The sequence below is a fragment of the Carcharhinus amblyrhynchos genome, chromosome 3 (genome assembly GCF_965287045.1).
Source record: "Carcharhinus amblyrhynchos chromosome 3, sCarAmb.v2.hapA, whole genome shotgun sequence".
NCBI classification, from domain to species: domain Eukaryota; kingdom Metazoa; phylum Chordata; class Chondrichthyes; order Carcharhiniformes; family Carcharhinidae; genus Carcharhinus; species Carcharhinus amblyrhynchos.
The window spans coordinates 138,096,304-138,117,673 of NC_137326.1; the positions used below are offsets into that span (position 1 = coordinate 138,096,304).

Below are 21,370 nucleotides of genomic sequence, written 5' to 3' on the forward strand. Positions count from 1 at the left end.
CTGGTGTTATGTAATGAGGCAGGTAGAATTAGGGACCTTGTGATGAAGGATCCTCTTGGGAAGAGTAATCATTGTACGGTGGAGTTTCTGATGCAGATGGAGGAGGAGAAAGTAGGATCCTGGACCTGTGTCCTTTGTTTGAACAGAGGGGAGTACGATAAGATGAGAGAGGAATTGGCGAATGTAGATTGGCGGAGCAGATTGGGAGGTAGGTCTGCTGAGGAGCAGTGGAGGATCTTTAAGGAGATCTTTCTTGGTGCTCAGCAGAAATTTATTCCGATGGTAAAAAAGGATCGTTGGAGGAGAGATAATCAGCCGTGGATAACAAAGGAGATAAAGGAGAGTATTAAATTAAAAGCTGATGCGTTTAGAGTGGCTAAGAGTAGTGGGTGAGAAGAGGATTGGGAGAGGTTTAAATATCAACAAAGAATGACGAAGAAGTTGATAAAGAAAGGAAGGATAAACTATGAAGCTAGGCTAGCGCTAAATATAAAAAAGATACTAAGAGTTTATATAAATATATAAAAAGGAGATGGCTGGCTAGGGTTAATGTTGGACCCTTAGAGGATGAGAGGGGGGATTTAGTCGTGGGGGATGAGGAAATTGCTGAGGCCTTGAATAACTTTTTTGCTTCGGTCTTCACGGAGGAGGACGTGAGTAATTTGCCGGGTGTTAACGATGGAAAGATGGTGGGAGTGGAGGGCCTGAATAAGATCATTGTTACTAGAGAGGCAGTGCTCGAAAGACTACAGGCACTGATGGTGGACAAGTCCCCAGGACTGGATGGAATGCATCCAAGGGTCCTGAAGGAAATGGCGGAGGTGATAGTGGACGCCTTGGTGATTATTTTCCAAACCTCGCTGGATTCCGGGGAAGTGCCGGAAGATTGGAAAACGGCTAATGTTACGCCGCTGTTTAAAAAGGGTAGCCGGCAAAAGGCAGGGAATTATAGGCCGGTTAGTTTAACGTCTGTTGTAGGAAAAATGCTTGAATCCGTAATCAAGGAGAAAATAGCGAGGCATCTTGAGAAGAATTGTTTGTTAGAGCAGATGTGGCACAGGTTCGTTAAGGGGAAGTCGGGTCTGACGAATTTATTGGAATTCTATGAGGATGTGTCTAGGGCGGTGGATAGAGGGGAAACGGTGGATGTGGTGTTTCTCGATTTTCAGAAGGCATTTGAAAGGTGCCGCACAAAAGGTTGTTACAGAAGGTTAGGGGGCATGGAGTTGGGGGTAGGGTGTTAGCGTGGATAGGGGATTGGCTGTCAAATAGGAGGCAATGGGTGCTATTCGGATTGGCGGTTGGTGACTAGTGGAGTGCCCCAGGAATAGGTGCTGGGGCCTCAGCTATTTACCATTTAACTAGATGATCTGGAGGACGGAACCAAGTGTAAGGTGTCGAAATTTGCTGATGACACAAAGATAAGTGGAACGGCAAATTGTGTGGCGGGTGTGGAAAGTCTGCAGAGGGATCTAGATAGGCTGAGCGAGTGGGCGAGGACCTGATAGATGGAATACAATGTTGGCAAGTGTGAGGTTATCTACTTTGGTAGGAATAATAGGAGGAAGGACTACTTCTTACAGGGCGAAAAGCTGCAGCATGCTACGGTGCAGAGGGAACTGGGGGTCCTTGTGCATGAACATAAGAACATAAGAAATAAGAGCAGGAGTAGGCCATCTAGCCCTTCGAGCCTGCCCCGCCATTCAATAAGATCATGGCTGATCTGTCGTGGCTCAGTTTCACATTCCCGCCCTCTCCCCATAACCCTTAATCCCCTCGCTTATCAAAAACCCATCAACCCGCGTGTTAAAAATATTTAGCGAGGCAGCCTCCACCACTTCAACGGGCAGAGAACTCCAGAGATTCACCACCCTTTGAGTGAAGAAGTTCCTCCTCAACTCCGTTCTAAAGCGCCCCCCCCCCTTTATCTTGAGGCTGTGCCCCCTAGTCCTACTGTCCTTCCTGAGCAGGAAGAGTCTCTCCACCTCTATCCTATCCATCCCATTCATCATCTTATATGTCTCAATGAGATCTCCCCTCATTCTTCTAAACTCTAACGAGTACAAGCCTAGTTTATTCAGCCTCTCCTCATAGTTCAACCCCCTCAAGTCCGGCATCAGCTTAGTAAACCTCCTCTGCACTCCCTCCAAGGCCAAAATATCCTTGCGTAAGTGCGGCGCCCAAAACTGCACGCAGTACACCAGCTGCGGCCTCACCAATGCCCTATACAGCTGCAGCAAGACCTCCTTACTTTTATATTCAATCCCCCTCGCTATGAAGGCCAGCATCCCATGAGCCTTCCTGACCACCTGCTGCACCTGCAGGCTGGGTTTTTGTGACTCATGCACAAGGACCCCGAGGTCCCTCTGCACCGTCGCCTGCTGCAGTTTTTCGCCACGTAAGTAATAGTCCTTCCTACCATTATTCCTACCAAAGTGGACCACCTCGCACTTGACAACATTAAATTCCATTTGCCAGTTCCTGGCCCATTCGCCCAGCCTATCTAGATCATTCTGCAGACTCTCCACACCCTCCGCGCAATTTGCCGTTCCACCAATCTTGGTGTCATCAGCAAATTTCGACACCATACACGCGGTTCCCTCCTCCAGATCATCTATATAAATGGTAAATAGCTGATGCCCCAGCACCGACCCCTGGGGCACTCCACTTGTCATCAACCACCAATCCGAATAGCACCCATTAACCCCCACTCTCTGCCTCCTATTTGACAACCAATCCTCTATCCACGCTAACACCCTACCCCCAACTCCATGTCCCCTTACCTTCTGCAATAACCTCTTGTGAGGTACGTTGTCAAACGCCTTCTGAAAGTCAAGAAAGGCCACATCCACCGCCCTAGACACATCCTCATAGAACTCCAATAAATTTGTCAGACACGACTTCCCCTTAACGAAACCGTGCTGCGTCTGCTCTATCAAGCAATTCCCCTCAAGATGCCTCGCTATTTCCTCCTTGATGATGGATTCTAACATTTTACCTACAACAGACGTTAAACTAACCGGCCTATAATTCCCTGCCTTTTGCCTGCCACCCTTCTTAAACAACGGCATAACATTAGCCGTTTTCCAATCTTCCGGCACTTCCCCGGAATCCAGCGACGTTTGCAAAATAACCACCAAGGAATCCATTATCACCACCGCCATTTCTTTCAGAACCCTTGGATGCATTCCATCCGGTCCTGGGGACTTGTCCACAATCAGTCCCACCAGCCTGTCGAGCCCCGCCTCTCTAGTAACAATAATGTCATTGAGACCCTCCAGTCCGACCACGTTTCCATCGCTAACACCCGGCAAATTATTCACGTCCTCCTCCGTGAAGACCGAAACAAAAAAGTTATTCAAGACCTCAGCCATTTCCCCATCCCCTACCACTAAGTCCCCCCTCTCCTCCTCCAAGGCTCCAACGTTCACCCTAGCCAGCCTCTTCCTTTTTATATATTTATAAAAACTCTTGCTATCCTTTTTTATATTAAGTGCCAGCCCAGCTTCATAGTTTCTCCTACCCTTCTTTATCAACTTCTTTGTCAATCTTTGTTGACGCTTAAACCTCTCCCAATCCTCTTCTCGCCCACTACTCTTAGCTACTCCAAACGCCTCCGCTTTTAATTTAACACTTTCCTTCACCTCCTTCGTTATCCACGGCTTATTACCTCTCCTCCTATGGTCCTTTTTAACCATCGGAATAAATATCTGCTGAGCACCAAGAAAGATCACCTTAAAGATCCTCCACTGCTCCTCAGCAGACCTACCTTCCAACGCGCTCGCCCAGTCAACATTCGCCAATTCTTCTCTCATCCTACCGTACTCCCGTCTGTTCGAAGAAAGGACGCGTGTCCGGGAACCCACTTTCTCCTCCTCCATCTGCACCAGAAACTCCACCATACAATGGTCACTCTCCCCAAGAGGATCCTTCACCACAAGGTCCCTAATTCTACCTGCCTCATTACATAACACCAGATACAAGATAGCTCACTCGCTCGTCGGCTCCAACACACACTGTTCAAGGAAACTATCCCGGCAGCATTCCAAGAACTTGTCCTCGAGCCCACCGCGTCCAACATGGGTCGACCAATCAATATGTAGATTGAAATCCCCCATAATTATCGCTGTTCCATTCCTGCACGCTGCACTTATTTGCGCGTTAACAGCCCGCCCCACCTCCAGATCATTATTCAGGGGCCTATAGACGACACCCACCAGCGTCTTCCTCCCTTTGCTGTTCCTAATCTCCACCGACAACGATTCCACTTTCTGCTCTTAGGTTCCTATATCATCCCTTGCTACCACCCTGATGCTATCCTTAATCAGCAGAGCAACGCACCCCACCCCCCCCGCTTCTTTTTCCTCCTGCCTATCCTTCCTAAACACTTGATACCCCTGGACATTCAGCTCCCAGTCGCTGTCACCTTGCAGCCACGTCTCTGTAATGGCCACCAGATCATATCCATTCGTGCTGATCTGCACCACCAGCTCATCCACTTTATTCCGAATGCTTCGTGCATTCAGATAAAGTGCGTTCATCCCAGCCTTCACCTGTACCCTATTAGCCAGAACGCCACCAACCATACTCACGCCCCCTACTCCCTTTATTATTGGGAAATCCTCGGCCTCTTCCCTTACCTGTACCCTCTCCTTAACTTTAGACCCCTTAATGTCACCTACCCTCGCACCCTCCCCCCCCCCCCCCCCGCCCCTAATTACTTTAAAGCCCTGTCTACAGTCCTATTTACACGATTCGCCAGGACTCTGGTCCCAGCACGGTTCAGGCCAACCCCATCCCACATGAACAGGTCCTACCTACCCCAATACTGATGCCAATGCCCCATAAATTCAAACCCATTCCTCCCACACCAATCCCTGAGCCACCCATTCACTTCCTTAATCTTATCAACCTTCCGCCCGTCTGCACTCGGTTCAGGCAGTAGTCCAGAGATAACCAGCTTGTCGGTTCTACTTTTTAATTCCATTCCCAGCTTTTCATACTCCCTCCCCAGATCCTCAGTTCGCATTTTGCCTACGTCGTTGGCACCCACATGTACCACAACGACCGGATTCTCACCCTCCCACTCCAGGTTCCTCTGCAGCCCAGATGTGACATCCCGGACCCGAGCACCAGGCAGACAACACACCCTTCTGTGCACTTTGTCATTGTGACAAGGGACAGTGTCAATACCCTTAACCCCACTATCCCCAATTACTACTACGTTCCTTTTCACCTTCTCTTTGCCGATGTCCTGCGCCTGCATCACTGCACTGTGTGCAGTTTGCTCACCAACCTCACCTCCCTCGTTCTCGTCGAGACTGGAAGCAAGAACCTCAAACCTGTTATGCAGATTGAGAGGCTGAGACAAAGTCGCAAAAACCCTGCTGACAGGTGCAGCAGGTGGTCAGGAAGGCAAATGGGATGCTGGCCTTCATAGCAAGGGGGATTGAATATAAAAGTAGGGAGCCCTTGCTGCAACTGTACAGGGCACTGGTGAGGCCGCAGCTGGAGTATTGTGTGCTGTTTTGGTCGCCGCACCTGCGCAAGGATATTTTGGCCTTGGAGGGAGTGCAGAGGAGGTTCACTAGGCTGATACCGGAGTTGAGGGGATTGAGCTATGAGGAGAGGCTGAATAGACTGGGCTTGTACTCGTTAGAGTTTAGAAGGATGAGGGGAGATCTCATTGAGACGTACAAGTTGATGAAAGGGATAGGATAGAGATGGAGAGACTCTTCCCGCTCAGAAAGGACAGCAGGACTAGAGGGCACAGCCTCAAGATAACGTGGGGGGAGGGGGGGAACAGTTTAGACCGGAGTTGAGGAGGAACTTCTTCACTCAAAGGGTGTTGAATCTCTGGAATTCTCTTCCCGTTGAAGTGGTTGAGGCTACCTTGCTAAATATATGTAAGACGCGGGTAGATAGGTTTTTGGTAGGCAAGGGGATTAAGAGTTATGGGGAGAAAGCGGGAAAGTGGAACTGAGCCACTTCAGATCAGCCATGATCTTGTTGAATGGCGGGGCAGGCTCGAAGGGCTAGATGGCCTACTCCTGCTCCTACTTCTTAAGTTCTTACGTTCTTATGTTTTACTCCTCTGGATGTTGAGTTGGAAACGCTGAGGCCTTCTGGCACAAGAGGCACGCCTTACCTCTAGCTACTGGCTAAATTTCCAATACCAGAGACAGAGAGACAGAAACACACTGCATGGAGTTTGGTGTCCTAACACCTTCTAACTAAGTAGCAGCTAGCAGAATTTACAATGCAAGAGAGAGGCAGATGCAACCACTGTTTTCAATCTGGAGTCAAAACAGCTTTTAACTAGCCAGCTGCCCAACTGAAAGTAACCATTGGATTTCCCTGGGAAAGAACCACATGGCACGCATCTGTCAATCAGTCGCAAATCAGACAACTCAAAGCACCCTAAGATTTCAGGACATTGCATTAGACCTAGATTAAAAACAAATGACTGGACAATTATGAGACATTTCAGCAATAAAAGAATATTGACTCAGAAAACTGAGAAAACTCGATGCCCCAATAAAAAAAGAAGCAGGGTTGCTTATAACTGCAGAAAATATGCTTAAAATGCATTTCTTAAAGGCGTCACACTTCCTACCATGTTGCAACCACAACTACTCACAGTACTCCAGTTCTGGCCTCACCAAATTCTATACAACTCCAACATGACTTACATTTTTCCTTGTAATTTGTGTCTCGATTGGTTAAAAAAATGTCCCACATGACATTTTTCAGTACTCACTTACGTGTCCTTCCACCTTCCGACATTAAGGACAAACAGGCCAAAGTCTCTTAGTTCCTCTGAACTTCCCGGTGCCATGCCTGTCATTGAATGCATGCTTGTCCAATTACTCCTTCTAAAATGTATCAGCTCACAATTTTAAAGTTAAATTGCATCTGCCCGTTATCTGCCAATTTGATCATCCTATTTATATCTTCCTGCAGCCCAGGACAGTCAATCACACTGTTAACCATCCGGCCATTTTTTGTGCCATCCAGAAACTTACTAATCCTGATTCCACTCTTTATTCAGAGAGTAGTTAGCGTGGTAAGGGCGTGGAATGCCCTGCCTGCAACAGTAGTGGATTTACCAACATTAAGGGCATTTAAATGATCATTGGATAGACATATGGATGATATTGGAATAGTGTAGGTTAGATGGGCTTCGGATTGGTTTCACAGATTGGCACAGCACTGAGGGCTGAAGAGTCTGTACTGCACTGTAATGTTCCATGCTCTATGTTCACACACTTTTCTATGCCCTTCATATAATAATATTCAATAATCGAAGACCCAGCACGTATCCCTACAGTAAGCCAGTGGACACTGGCTTCCAGTCAATAAAGCAGCCTTCTGTAATCATCTACTGTATCCTACAAACAAGCCGATATTGAATCCACCTTATCAAATTAGCCATCCCATGTGCATTTGCCTCGTTTATGAGACATGTGGGGCTAGTCAAATGTTTTGCTGAAATCCATATGAATTACAACAGCTGCACTACCTTCATCTACACATCTGGTCACTTTCTCAAAAAAAACTATCCTTTTTCAGGCATGACCTTCCTCCCAACAAAGCCATGCTGACTACACCTAATCAGACCTTTCCTTTCTAAATGGAGATAGTTTCCCTCCTTCAGATGTTTTTCTAGAAGTTCCCCTACTGCGAACGTGAGGCACGCTGGTCAGTCGTAATCTGCCTTAACTCCGCAACCCTTATTAAATACAGAAGCACATTCGCTGTCCTCCAGTCCTCTGGCACCTCCCCCGCGATCAGAGAGAAATAAGCAATATCGCTCAGAGCCCAGCAATCCCCTCCTTTTCCTCTCGCAACATCCAGGGACAACATTCATTCTGACCTGGATGTTTTTCCGCATTTCAGCCTGACATCAGCTTCAATAACATGTCACTCCTTACGTTAATTTGTTCAAAAACCGAGTGCCCTCCCTCTCTCTCTGAATGCCATAAGTTCTTCTTCATATTGTATATTCTTCAAGAATCTACCAATGTCACCACCCCCCCAACCCTGCCCGCCACAGAATGCCCCCTTAGTCCCGAAAGGGATTTAACCATTCCTTGGTTGTCCTCTTTCCACTGATACACTTACAGAAAACTGTTGGATTCCCCCCACTTTCAGCAGCCAGAGTTTTTCCAAGCCCAATTGTTGATTCCTTAATGCTTCTTTTTGAAGCCCCACCTTGCAATTCCTGTATTCGACTAGTGCCCCCGCTGATTGTCTCCCCTTGAACCTACTGAAGACTCCATTTCTGTTCCATTGTATCCTGAATATCTCGGGTCATCTGTTGTTTTCGGGGCTTGCTATTACTTCCCATTAATCGGGAGGGAACATGTTGGGCCTGCACCCTCTCATGTTCCTTTTTGAACTCCCCCCACTGCTGTCCAATCGATATCCCCACGAATAGCTGTTCCGAGTCTACATTGGCCTCATCCTGCCTCATTTTACTCGAATCTGTTTCTCCACAATCCATTTTTTTTTTCCATATGGTGTGTCTATCTGTCCATGGCAGGCTTAACTTATATCATGTGGTGGTCGCTATCACTAAAATAATAAAAATAACCATTTGTCCCCCTAATTCCTCGAAATAAGATCCAGTGCTGCACCGTCTACGTTGGACCATTTACATATTGACCAAGGATGTTCTCTTGTACACATTTTGAGAAATCCCCTCCATTCAAGCCTTTAGCAACGTGTCTACCCCAATTAATGTTAGGAAAGTTGAAATCACCCAAGATAATGATCCTACTACTATTTATTTTTTCACACAGCTCCGCGAATTGTGCGCAAACTGTGGGAATTTAATAGTAACTTCATTGCAGTGTTAATGTAAGCCTTACTTGTGACTAATAAATAAACGTTTACTTTAAACATATCACCTCCTCAATTTCCCGTGCTTTATCTGGGGGTCTACAATAAAAAAAACTAGCAATTCGGTTGCCTCTTTTTTAATCCCAAGCTCTACACAAAGAGCTTCATTCGGAAACCTCTCTCAAGATATAATCTCTCCTTACTGTAGTAACTGACTACTTCCCTAATACTGTAATCCATCCGTCTCTTTTGCATCCTCCCTGTCCAGCCTTAATATCTCATATCCCAGAATTCTGAGCTGCCAATCCTGCCCCTTCCTGAATCATGTGTCTGTGATGGCTTCTAGAACATAGAACATAGAACATTACAGCGCAGAACAGGCCCTTCGGCCCACGATGTTGCGCCGACCAGTTAAAAAAAAAACAACAACAGTGACCCACTAACCTAAACCAATCCCTTTTCGTCCATAAACCTATCCACAGACCTCTTAAACGCCCCCAAACTAGGCGCATTTACAACTGCAGCAGGCAGGGCATTCCAATCCCTCACCACCCTCTGGGTAAAGAACCTACCCCTGACATCTGTCCTATAACTACCCCCCCTTAGTTTAAAGCCATGCCCCCTCGTGCTACATTTTTCCATCAGAGGAAAAAGGCTATCACTATCCACCCTATCTAAACCTCTAATCATCTTATATGTTTCAATAAGATCCCCTCTTAGCCGCCTTCTTTCCAGCGAAAACAACCCCAAATCCCTCAGCCTCTCCTCATAGGATCTCCCCTCCATACCAGGCAACATCCTGGTAAACCTCCTCTGCACCCTCTCCAAAGCCTCCACATCCTTCCTGTAATGTGGGGACCAGAACTGCACACAATACTCCAAGTGCGGCCGCACCAGAGTTGTGTACAGTTGCAACATAAACCACAATTCCACTTGTCATTCCTCGTCATCAACTCAGCCAAACAGCTGTACTCTTTTTGACTAGATTATTTTACTGTGTTATGCTGAGTCCCTTTTTGGTAACAGTCTATGTGCCCTCCAGCTGCTGAATTCGTTTAACCTCCTGCCAATAGCAATAGCAAATCCATGCACAAGGATGTTAGTCCCGCTTTGTTTCAAATATAGTCCAGCACGTCTTTGTGCTACTCCAAATTATGTATAATCTCTAAGATCCCCGACCGGGAATTGAACTCCGCTGTCCCGCGTGACACATAGGCTACTAGCCGGTATAGCTTCTCTCGGTATTGTACCAAGGTCCTTCCTTCGGGCAGAGCACACTCCCACACATCGTCTTAATCTCTGGGTTTTTCTTTGCGTGCACAAAGTGGGGAGACGTTGGTGTAATGGTAATGTCACTAGACTGCTAACAGCGGGACTCATGCTCCAAGAACATTGGTTCAAAGCCCACCGAGACAACTGTTAGAATGTGAATTCAGCTGATAAATCTGGTTTACAAAGCTAAGTCTCATTCATGGTGACTACGACAGCTATTATCAATTGATGTAAAAAAAGTTTCACTGAGGTCATTCGGAGAAGGAAACCTGCCACCCTTGCATCCTTATTTGGTGTGGCCTACATGTGACTTCATGCTAAAGTAATGCAGGTGACCTCTATCTGTCCTTTGAAGTAGCTCAGCGGGTTAGTCAGTTACGAACAGTTCGAGTTAAGAAAAAAATAATGGAGCAGCGATGCCCACATTCCATGAAATGAAAGGAGCCGTAGCCATGATACATTTAGTAATTTTAAGAAGAGAAGAAACTTGTTTGCTGTTTAACTATCGTCCACTTCACGGCACGTTGTTGCAGAAATAAATCGGCTGCAACTGATCCCCGCACCGCGGCCGCCACAGTGGTACCAACATTCACTCAATATTATTTCCAATCAAAGTAAAGCGGACTCTCATTTATATTCCTGATAAAACGGCACCAAATTTAAGAAGGGTCTACGTCAATCAGAAGAAAAACAGCGTTTATAAACTCATGAAGTTTTAGCAATTCTATTTCTTTTCAGTTCTGAATATGGAGATGTCAAATTGAGACGTGTAAATTGCACTACTTTAAATTGATACGGCCTTGTACAATTTGTGTGATTTAATGACATTAAATGACATTAGTCTTACCCCATTTTCCGAAACGTGATAGACAGGAACATTACCTGAACAAATGAGACCAGCTGTTTCCTCTTCTGTGGAACAGTTGTTGTGAGCCAACTGTTTTAATTCACACTTCCAGGGGTCATCCTCAGTGCCATTGCAATTAACTTCATAGTTAAGCATAGGCCATTGGCCACCCCCAAACTGAGAATTTCCCGATGCAGATACAGCGTCGCTGTAGCCCAGAAATTTGCATAAAACACGAGCATCATTCATATCCCATCTTCGACCGCAGACAGTGACCCAAGCTCCGAAGTTGCGGGCTTGAATTCTGCCCGCACAGGGGCTCCCTCCACCTTCAATCAATACGATTTGTTCGGTTGGAGATGTATCTTGGAAAAAAAATGGAGTTTACAATTATTCACTTTCGCTCTGTAGCACTGATTTCAAACGTTGAGGCCTTAATGTGGGGAAGGAAACATGAATTCATTTTGGAAGGAAAACAAAGAACATAGCATTATTTAAATGGAGAAAAAATCTGCAGACGAACCATGAACATATTGAATAGCAGAGCAGGATCGACAGGCCGAACGGCCTACGCCTGACCCTATTTATTGTCTGACGTGCGTAAGGATAATACGGGACCATGTTTCCAAGCTCCCCAACATAAGATTTGGAAGTGAGCCCCAAAGATGCTCTGGGGAATACTTCTTTGAAGTTTAGAGCTAAACATTTGCAAGGCCATTGCCACACGAATTAATTTTCCCGTACAGTTGCACAGCGCTATGAAACATCTGGCAATGCGATCTAAATCAAGAACGGCGGGTTTTTCCAGCAGGGTTACTCGAAAGATGAAAACATCTTCTAAATACTGGATTAACGACTGTAATTACTGAAATCAATAACCTTAAGACACTCAAGAAATACAAACACTTCTGGCAAAAGACACAACCCCCCTCCCAATACTCACCATCACAAAGTGTCCCAACCAATCCGAACTAGGAACTCCTCTCCGCCGTCCCTCCTATCCACTTCCACGAGCGCGGGCTCGCATCCGCCATCCAACCCGTAGACCCCGACCAGCTGTCCTCGACTCTTCGAACCGACCCAATCCTCTCCTGAACTAGACTACGGACAGACCCGGAATCTTCAACGCCAACGCCCGTCCTTCGACCCGATATCACCGCCTACCCCGAACGCTAATCCGAATCACGCACACATCGATCACACTGTCCTCCGACCAAACCAACCTCCGATACCCTATATTATCAGCAACCCCGACAACAGACACCGCACCGAACCCGGACACACCACTCCGTCACTCGACCTGTCGAGTTAATGTGCCACTACTACTGAAAATAAAGCAGCTGTAGAGAATAGTAAATGGCGTTAATCCGATCCCCGATCCCACCCACACCATCCCCCCAGCCCACCTCCTCCCCCTTCCATCCCCCGGCATTCCGAATTTATCGTCACCTATTTTTGCTCCCCCAAATGTCTGGCCCTCTCTACCACAATGCCGGGATTGGTTTGCCCTGCTCCCAGCCTCACCTGTGTCAAATAGGGCTGCGATAGCAGAGGAATTGTTGCAAATTGTAAGGGTTGAGGCTTCTCCATTCAACCTATTTTATTTCCCAAAACTGTCTCTTTTACAGGCGACCACATCCACCCCCCCCCCCCCGTAAATCCTTCCCTGAACGCGAACCAAATTTAAATTAAACAGCATAAGGAGCGTAACTGCCTCCGTGAACATTTGAGGATACTTTTGCTCTGTCTAATACACCGCAATGTCCGAATCTTGTACTCCTGCTTATCAACTTGAAGTCGAAGTACCTCGATCTGGAGTCATTAAATGCAGATTTGTTAGCCATGCATCACACAGGTATCCACCATGTGCCGTAGCTGCACGTATCATCTATCCTGCAGCCATTATTTAATTGCATTAACTAGTTGTCAAGCTTAGATTATCATCAAGAATTATCATTCGTTATATTATGAAGTTTAATTAGCTGCCTGTTCAATTTAATAAAGTTGCATATTTCCCCATTATTGCTTTAAAGAATCGAAATCATTTCGAGATGAAACATTTTAAAATATTGAAAATTAGTCTGAACAACAGAGCTCACGTAAAGTGCAATATTCAGGATTCTAAGAAAACACAACCTTGTGCAGCGCAAGCTGTTATTTCAACAAATACAGTATATTGAGCACATTTCGTGATTAATATAAGTATAGCACAGAGCGCAGGGAATTAACAGAGAGTTAGAAATGCAAGTATTACCCAACGATACAACACCGAAAAGAAACATGAAAGTATGCCAAAGGAGTGAAGCTTAAGAATGAGAATATAATTGTGAAGGAACAGCTGGACGACAAACTTTAAAGAAAATTTCACAATAACGGACAAAGCAAAAAAAAAGTTTTGAATATGAAACTAACGGACATACATAAGAAATAGGAGCAGGAGTAGGCCATATGGCCCTTCGAGCCTGCCCCGCCATTCAATAAGATCATGGCTGATCTGTCGTGGCATACGTCCGGCTGAAGAATCGTGTACGAGTACTACGATAGACTTTCCTGAAAATACTTCATTCTAGTTTCCATCAAAGTTACAAGACTGAATTTCTATTGTACAATTCTGATCAAAATTGATCTGGAGGTGGGGCGGGCTGTTAACGCGCAAATAAGTGCGGCGTGCAGGAATGGGACGGCCGTAGTTATGGGGGATTTCAATCTGCACATTGATTGGTCGACCCATGTTGGACGCGGGGGGTTCGAGGAAGAGTTCTTGGAATGCTGCCGGGATAGTTTCCTCGAACAGTGTGTGTTGGAGCCGACGAGGGAGCGAGCTATCTTGGATCTGGTGCCATGTAATGAGGCGGTAGAATTAGGGACCTTGTGGTGAAGGATCCTCTTGGGGAGAGTGATCATTGTATGGTGGAGTTTCTGGTGCAGATGGAGGAGGAGAAAGTGGGATCCTGGACACGCGTCCTTTGTTTGAATAGAGGGGAGTACGGTAGGATGAGAGAAGAATTGGCGAATGTGGACTGGGGGAGCGCGTTGGAGGGAGGGTCTGTTGAGGAGCAGTGGAGGATCTTTAAGGAGATCTTTCTTGGTGCTCAGCAGAAATTTATTCCGATGGTCAAAAAGGATAGTAGGAGGAGAGGTAATAAGCAGTGGATAACGAAGGAGGTGAAGGAAAGTGTTAAACTAAAAGCGGAGGAATTTAGAGTAGCTAAGAGTAGTGGGCGAGAAGAGGATTGGGAGAGGTTTAAATGTCAACAAAGATTGACAAAGAAGTTGATAAAGAAGGGTAGGAGAAACTATGAATCTGGGCTAGCGCTTAATATAAAAAAGGATAGCAAGAGTTTTTATAAATATATAAAAAGGAAGAGGCTGCCTAGGGTGAATGTTGGTCCTTTAGAGGATGAGAAAGGGGACCTAGTGGTAGGGGACGGGGATATGGCTAAGGTATTGAATAACTTTTTTGTTTCTGTCCTCACGGAGGAGGACGTGAATAATTTGCCGGGTGTTAGAGATGGAAAGGTGGTAGGACTGGAGGGTCTTAATGACATTACTGTTACTAGAGAGGCGGTGCTCGACAGACTGGAGGGGCTGATTGTGGACAAGTCCCCAGGACCGGATGGAATGCATCCGAGGGTTCTAAAAGAAATGGCGGAGGTGAGAGTGGATGCCTTGGTGGTTATTTTCCAGACGTCGCTGGATTCTGGGGAAGTGCCGGATGATTGGAAAACGGCTAATGTTACGCCGTTGTTTAAGAAGGGTGCCAGGCAAAAGGCGGGGAATTATAGGCCGGTTAGTTTAACGTCTGTGGTAGGTAAAATGTTAGAATCTGTCATTAAGGAGGAAATTGCGAGGCATCTTGAAGGGAATTGCTTGATAGAGCAGACGCAGCACGGTTTCATTAAAGGGAAGTCGTGTCTGACAAATTTACTGGAGTTCTATGAGGATGTGTCTAGCGCGGTAGATAGAGGAGAGCCGGTGGATGTGGTCTTTCTAGATTTTCAGAAGGCGTTTGACAAAGTACCTCACAAGAGGTTATTGCAGAAGGTCGAGGGACATGGAGTTGGGGGTAGGGTGTTAGCGTGGATAGAGGATTGGTTGTCAAATAGGAGGCAGAGAGTGGGGGTCAACGGGTGCTATTCGGATTGGCGGATGGTGACTAGTGGAGTGCCCCAGGGGTCGGTGCTGGGGCCTCAGCTTTTTACCATTTATATAGATGATCTGGAGGAGGGAACCGAGTGTAGCGTGTCGAAATTTGCTGATGACACCAAGATTGGGGGAACGGCAAATTGTGCGGAGGGTGGGGAGAGTCTACAGAAGGATCTAGATAGGCTGGGCGAATGGGCAAGGAAATGGCAAATGGAATTTAATGTTGGCAAGTGTGAGGTGGTCCACTTTGGTAGGAAGAATGGTAGGAAGGACTATTACTTACGGGGCGAAAAACTGCAGCAGGCGACGGTGCAGAGGGACCTCGGGGTCCTTGTGCATGAGTCGCAAAAACCCAGCTTGCAGGTGCAGCAGGTGGTCAGGAAGGCGAATGGGATGCTGGCCTTCATAGCGAGGGGGATTGAATATAAAAGTAGGGAGGTCTTGCTGCAGCTGTATAGGGCATTGGTGAGGCCGCAGCTGGAGTACTGTGTGCAGTTTTGGGCGCCGCACCTGCGCAAAGATATTTTGGCCTTGGAGGGAGTGCAGAGGAGGTTTACTAGGCTGATACCGGAGTTGAGGGGGTTGAGCTATGAGGAGAGGCTGAATAAACTGGGCTTGTACTCGTTAGAGTTTAGAAGAATGAGGGGAGATCTCATTGACACGTATAAGATGATAAATGGGATGGATAGGATAGAGGTGGAAAGACTCTTCCCGCTCAAAAAAGACAGTAGGACTAGGGGGCACAGCCTCAAGATAAAAGGGGGGCGGTTTAGAACGGAGTTGAGGAGGAACTTCTTCACTCAAAGGGTGGTGAATCTCTGGAATTCTCTGCCCGTTGAAGTGGTGGAGGCTGCCTCGCTAAATATTTTTAAGACGCGGGTTGATGGGTTTTTGATAAGAGAGGGGATTAAGGGTTATGGGGAGAGGGCAGGAAAGTGGAGCTGAGCAGCGACAGATCAGCCATGATCTTATTGAATGGCGGGGCAGGCTCGAAGGGCTAGATGGCCTACTCCTGCTAGTATTTCTTATGTTCTTATGTAATTGTCAGTAGTGATTACACTCGAGTGCCAAATGGGCTACTCTTTGGATGTATTATGCTCGAAAAATACAGTAGAAAATTTCTTTGAATAGCAAGAGAGTACATTCCATGATTAATGCGTGAGATAACACCAGAATGTTTCTTCGCAAAGAATTTGTGTACATTCTGGCTCGAAATTTATTTGGGGTTCAGTCACCGGAGATGGCATTTTGGAAATTGTGTGCTCCTTCCAGGTGAGCATAGAACATTTGATTTTGATTTGATTTATTATTGTCACATGTATTACTATACTGTGAAAAGTATGGTTTCTTGCGCCCTGTACAGGCAAAGCATACCGTTCATTCTGAAGGAAACAAGAGGGTGCAGAATGAAGTGCCATAGTCAAAACTGCGGTGTCAAGAAAGATCAAAGTAATATAATGTAGGACAATTCAAAAGCCTGATGACAGCAGGGAAGGAACTGCTCTTGAGTCCGTTGATATGTCATCTCAGACGTTTGTATCTTTTTTCCCAGGGAAGAAGGTAGAAGAGAGTATGGCTGGGTTGAGTGGGATCCGTGATTATGCTGGCTGCCTGGCTGTGGCACAGACAGTGTAAACAGAATAAACGGATGGGAGGTTTGTTTGTTTGATGGACTGGAGTCCTCTCACCACCATTTGTAGTTTATTGTGGTCTTGGATTCAGCAGGAGCCATACTAAGCTGTTGAGAACAGCATGGATGTTAGGAGACTTGGGGAAATAGTTATGTCTTGAGGAGTGTACATACAACCGAGAAGAAGGTACTGAAAGTCTTAAGTCTTATCAAGATTGACAAATCCCCGGGAACTGATTCAGTGTATCCTAGGACGTTGTGGGAGGCTAGGGAGGAAATTATGGATCCCTAGCAGAGATTCTTGTATCATCGACAGCCACAGGTGAGATGCCTGAAGATGTGCGTGTGGCAAATTTTGTGCCTTTGTTTACAAAGGGCTGCAGGAAAAAGTCTGGGAGCTGCAGGCCGGTGAGTCTGACATCTGTAGTGGGTAAGTTGTCAGACGCTATTCTGAGAGACAGGATCTACAGCCATTTAGAGATGCAAGGACTGATTGGGGACAGTCAATATGGCTATGTAAGTGGAAAATGGTGCCTCACGAATTTGATTGAGTTTTGTGAAGAGGTAGCCAAGAAGATAAATGAGGACAGTGCAGTTGATGTTGTCTAACTGGACTTTAGCAAGGCGTTTAACAAGGTACTGCGTGGCAGGTTGTTGAATGAGGTTAGATCTCACACCATCCATAATGATGTAGCGAAATGGATGCAAAATTGGCTTGATGACAAAAGACAGAGGGTGGTTGCAAAGGGTTGTTTTTCGAACCGGAGACCTGTGGCCAGTAGTGTGCCTCAGAGAGCGGTGCTGAGACCACTGTTATTTGGCAATTATATTAAAGATTTGGTTGAGAATTTAGGAGGTGTGGTTAGTAAGTTTACAGATGACCCCACGATTGGTAGTATAGTGGACAGTGAAGAAGGTTACCTAGGATTGCAACGGGATCTTGATCAATTGGGCCAATGAGCTGATGGAATTTAATTTAGATAAATGTTAGGTGATGCATTTTGGTAGATAGAACCAGGGCAGGGCTTATTCAGTTAATGGTAGGTGGTTGGGGGGAGTTATCGAACAAAGAGATCTCGAGGTACAGGTTTATAGTTGCTTGAAATTGGAGTCCCAGGTGGACAGCGTGGTAAAGAAGACATTTGGCAGTCTTCGTTTCATTCGTCAGCATATTGAATACAGGAGTTGGGATGTCTTGTTGAAGTTTTACAAGACATTGACAAGGCCACACTTGGAATATTGTGTACAGCTCAGGTCACCCTATTATAGAAAAGATATTATTAAACTAGAAAGAGTACAGAAAAGATTTACTAGAATGCTACCGGAACTTGATGGCTTCAGTTGTAAGGAGAGGCTAGATAGATCGCAACTTTTTTCTCCTGGAGCGTAGGAGGCTGAGGGTTGATCTTTCTCCCGGTCTACAAAATAATGAAGATCATAGATCAGCGAGACAGTCAATATCTTTTCCCAAAGGTAGGGGAGCCTAAAACTAGGAGGCATATGTTTAAGGTCAGAAGGGAGAGATCCAAAATTCTCCAGAGGGGCAATTGTTTCATTCAGAGGGTGGTGAGTATTTGGAATAAAATGCTAGAGGTAGTGGTAGAGGCGGGTACAGATTTGTCTTAAAAAAAACGTTTAGACAGTTGTTATATGGCCAAGATGGCTATTGGAGAGATAATGGGCCAAATGCGGACAATTGGAACCAGCTTAGTCATTAAAAAGCGGGCGACATGGACACCTTGGGCCGAAGGGCCTGTTCCCATGCTGTTAACCTCTATGGCACCGTGACTCTAAGCTCTGATAAAACTAGAAAGGATGCTTTCTCTGGTGCATCTATAAAAGTTGGTGAGGGTCGTAGCGGGCATGCCAAAGTTCGTAGCCTCCCGAGAAAGTAATGGAGTTCTTGGGCTTTTTTAACTACAGTGTCGGCGTGGATCGACCGGGGCTGGTTGTTGGTGACCAGGACACTTACAAACATAAAGCTTTCGACTATTTTCACTTCATTCCCGTCGATATAAACAGGGCTTGTCCTCCGCTACGCTTCCTGAAGACTATCTGCTTCCTTTTACTTGCCATCGTCGACAATATTCCCCGCCGGGAGATTTCCACGAAACGTCTTCGACGTTGGCAGACTCAGCTTCCACCGGAACCTCATGAACAGGCTGATAATACGCAGCCTAGAACACAAATGTAATGAAAGCATTCTGCATTCCTGGACGGCTAATTGTTCGGCAGCAATATCTGCAAACCCCGGCCCTGTGAAAATGCAGGTGGGTAAGCTGGCCAAACTCCTTATTGTCCAGATACTCCTCACATTGTTGATCCTCTGCACTCTACCAACAAATCAACGATCCGACACGTCTCCGTGGAGAACATCCGTTCATTTGTGAACAACGATGTTGCTATCTTAGATCCTATTATTGATGATAGTATGGATATCATAGCCTTCACAACATACTGCTTTTCTCTTCGTCCACGGGATTTGTCAAAGTCATCACCATTCTCGCCTAGTTTCTTATCACCAGGTCACAATTTGTGCTGATCCATACTCTTCAGGCATTATCTCCTTCTCTGAGGGTCTTGCGTATTCTACTCCATCAGTTTTCATCAAAATAATTGCTTTTAATTAGTTACTAGTATGATAACTTAATATAACTTTCAAAACGTAATATAACCTTCCTGACAGATATTTTCATTCCTAACCCAACCTCTACAGATACCGGATCCTTGCCATCGAGGAACTTAATTTGGATATATCCTTATCAACTTGAATTTTTTTTTTCGTTTCTCAGTTTGCAGATGCTGAGCAGCTACATAGAACTTTTTGCTTCCAACTTTTCGTCCTCGGTGATTAAATCCCCATTTCAATTGGACTGCTAATAATTCGAAGGTAAGGTAATGTATGTTCGTTTCTTTTCGTTCACAAATATTTCTCCTCCAAATCCCATCTCAATTGCCTTTCATATTGGTCGTGGGGGGGGTGGAAGGGGCGGGTTGGATGGCAGTGGGGAGTGCGGTGACTGTTCTGTTATTCGTATACAAATGCATTTTCGAAATACTTCATTGGCTCTTCGTTTTCTGTATCATTTCTGCAGATATTTATTTGCGGTATAATGCTGTCATCTGTGGCTTTCAAGTCCTCAAGTACACTTCATCTCGGCCATTTTGTTCTTCAAGTTATGGTCATCATCTTCAGTCCCTAAAGTCCAAGGGAGGTATACATAAATGAAACCCTTGGTTTAACCTGCTGCCAGTTAATCTGGCTGAACTATTTCAGACTCAAGACCTCGTTATTGTTCCTGAACGGATCGTCTTTCCGGATGACAACAATTACCGTTCACTTCTGTTCTTTGCTGCAAAATGCCTTTTTGATTTTTGCCTTCCATACAATCAACCACCAGCACCTACCCGTTCGAAAAAAACGGTGCCACGTATTCGACACTCGGGTCAAAAATATTTACGTGCAGTTCATAGTTAATCATATAACTAAATCGATAGCATATCATCAGCTGTCTGCGCCATGCCCTTCCTCTTCACAAAGCCATTTAGAGAGTGTTATTGTAAACTGTCCCGTTACCAGGCCTGAACTAGCGTGTGTCACTAGTTTCCCTCTCGCACCCCCTTCCATGTCTCTGATACCATCTCCGCAATCATCATTCCAACGAGACCCAGACTTTATTCTCTCAACTCTTTCCATTTTTCTATCTATTCATATGTTCTTTCTATCTGCTTTAATAATCTTCACCCACTCTCCTTCGGGACTAGGTTCCTACTTCCAACCTATTCTTCCTCGCCAAATTCCTTTCACGTGCTTTCGCCACCCAACTCCATGCTTACTTTTCCCAGACCGTGCAACGTGCTTTTGTCTAAGCATGTTTCAGCCCCAGGAGTAAAACCCCGTACACACCTGTAACGTTTTAGCTAAAGACAAAGCTTTGGATTCAACTTACTTAGAACTGTATGCAACAAAGTTACGGGTGTTAGCAGCAAACACAACTATAATTTACTATGCATTTCCAAAAGATAAAGCAATTCACCATAGTTGCTTTATCCAGCATCGACCACTCTGCGTGAAAAACCTATCTTGAGTGGCACTCTCCATTGGTCAACTTGGGCTTGCTCGCCGATTCCCTTCTTTGTTGCTGAGCGTATCCTTGACCCAAAAAACTTTGACTGCTAAATTCCACATGAGCAGCCAACTCCTGGTATGCGCACGCATGGAACCCTAAATTTGGCTGGACCTTGGCGTTTCCTACATCTACCCTGGACCAGAAGATAAGTTTGGCTTTCATAGCACATTGCACAAACATTCAAATATACAAATCACATTATTTATCTGTGTGTTGGGCAGGTCATCTTTTTGGCTGTTGGCAGCAGCATGTTAGTGGAAATTACCGTTTGTTTTTGCGTTTGCATCGTCGCAGGGTGGAATGGTTGGTTTCATTTCTTGCTCATAATTTTGAGGTGCGTTTTCCTTCCGGGGCAATTTCAGGTACACTGGGCATCATTCGGGACCAAGAGGGTTGTCGTCGAAACATTCGCGAACGTGCTTGACGCAACATGAGTAATGATCAGATCGGAACAGTCATTATCACGTAGTTTAACTTTCAGATGACGCATATCATACTCTG

General features: G+C 45.7%; 1 protein-coding gene across 1 annotated transcript in view; it reads right to left on the reverse strand.

Moving 5' to 3' along the window:
* Positions 1 to 21,155, reverse strand: part of LOC145341284 (scavenger receptor cysteine-rich domain-containing protein DMBT1-like) — a 130,693-nt gene extending 109,538 nt beyond the window's left edge. The window contains exons 1-4 of the mRNA XM_080186208.1: positions 21,135 to 21,155; positions 18,809 to 18,916; positions 12,700 to 12,775; positions 10,999 to 11,328 (exon numbers count right to left, since the gene is read on the reverse strand). Coding sequence (XP_080042334.1) covers positions 10,999 to 11,328; positions 12,700 to 12,775; positions 18,809 to 18,916; positions 21,135 to 21,155 — 535 coding nt within the window. The remainder of the gene's footprint in view (positions 1 to 10,998; positions 11,329 to 12,699; positions 12,776 to 18,808; positions 18,917 to 21,134) is intronic.
* Positions 21,156 to 21,370: the final 215 nt, after the last annotated feature.